The following is a 1,190-nucleotide window of genomic DNA, read 5'->3' as shown; positions in this document are numbered from 1 at the left end:
TATCAGTTATGACTTAGCTAGGAATTCCCACGGGTCACCAGTTGGCCTAATGACATCTCAGAAAGAAACTTAGTTTCCATCCAGACCCCATACCAGAGTAGGAGGTGGCTAGGCTGAGGCATGGCCTTGAGAGAGGGACCAGGACTAGAGGTTAACAATAGGGGAGCAGAATTCTTTGAGTATCAGTACCCACAATGGCCTCATCCCCACCAGAGCCCCTATGAACAGAGAAAGAACTTGCTGGGGCCTTCTCACTCTTTGGACAATTCTGGCCCCTGCAACAGCCGGTAGGCACCATACCAACAGAATGCTGTCCTCTCTGGGTGGGAGAAGGAACAAGCAGCCTAGAAAAGGACACGACTTTTTTGGTCTCTTGATAATCGATGAGGACACCCCCCACCCCCAGGAGGAAGCAGGACTGGAAGACCTACCGGGGAAGGAGGAAGGAGTCGGATGAAAGGTATTGAATCTGGGTGTCTCCTCCTTCTCCCCCCTCTGGAGGTGAATCACCCTTGAAGTAGAGATATTTTCCAATAATCTCCCGGAAACTTTCCCTTTATTAGCCCACCTGTAGGAAAATGTCAGACGTCAGATTGACTGGCTGTGTAAGACAGTGTTAACGCCGTGTCTGTGCCCCAGCCCCTCACCTTGCCAGGCTGGGCAAGCAGATCATTATATTATGATTTATAAATAGAAAATAAAATTATCGGGTGGGACTGGGGAAGAAGAGGCGAAATAGACTTTGTCAAGGAGTACCCACTATCCATCCCACCTACCTAGGACCTGGGAGCACCTCTTCCCTAGGAGGTTGCCCCTAAACTAGGCAGTCCCGCATCGCCTCCATTTTTCTCCCTATTCCTCCCTCCCTCCCGCCCAATCAACATCATTCGCTGCCCACAGCCCTAGATCTCAGCCCCCAGGCCCTGGTTCCGGCGGGTGCCTCGAGGTTACTAAGTCTAGAACGCTCAGCCCAGCAGCTCCTCCGCCAACCAGTAGAGGAACCTGGAGTACCAGTGCATGCCCGTCGGCTGGACCGCCCCTCCGGGAAGCAGCGCCCCCAGCGCGTGCAGCAGGCGCAAAGGAGCAAAGGCGCGGTGTGCCCACTGGTGACTCTCCAGCACCGCGTAGCACGAGGCGAGGACGTCGTTAACTAGCAGCGTCCCATGCGCGGTGAGCGGCGCGAACACGCC

The 1,190-nt window shown here is 54.6% G+C and overlaps 1 protein-coding gene across 1 annotated transcript in view; it reads right to left on the bottom strand.

Annotated features, from left to right (window-relative positions):
* Window positions 1-539: 539 nt before the first annotated feature.
* DHH (desert hedgehog) overlaps window positions 540-1,190 on the bottom strand; it is a 4,802-nt gene continuing 4,151 nt past the window's right edge. Inside the window, exon 4 of the mRNA XM_005877411.2 lies at window positions 540-1,190. Coding sequence (XP_005877473.1) covers window positions 966-1,190 — 225 coding nt within the window. The 3' untranslated portion in view covers window positions 540-965.

The sequence above is a fragment of the Myotis brandtii genome, unplaced genomic scaffold, assembly GCF_000412655.1.
Source record: "Myotis brandtii unplaced genomic scaffold, ASM41265v1 scaffold517, whole genome shotgun sequence".
In the NCBI taxonomy this organism is placed as follows: Eukaryota; Metazoa; Chordata; class Mammalia; order Chiroptera; family Vespertilionidae; genus Myotis; species Myotis brandtii.
The sequence above is the reverse complement of the archived record's forward strand: the minus strand, read 5'-3'. Positions and strand labels throughout refer to the sequence as shown.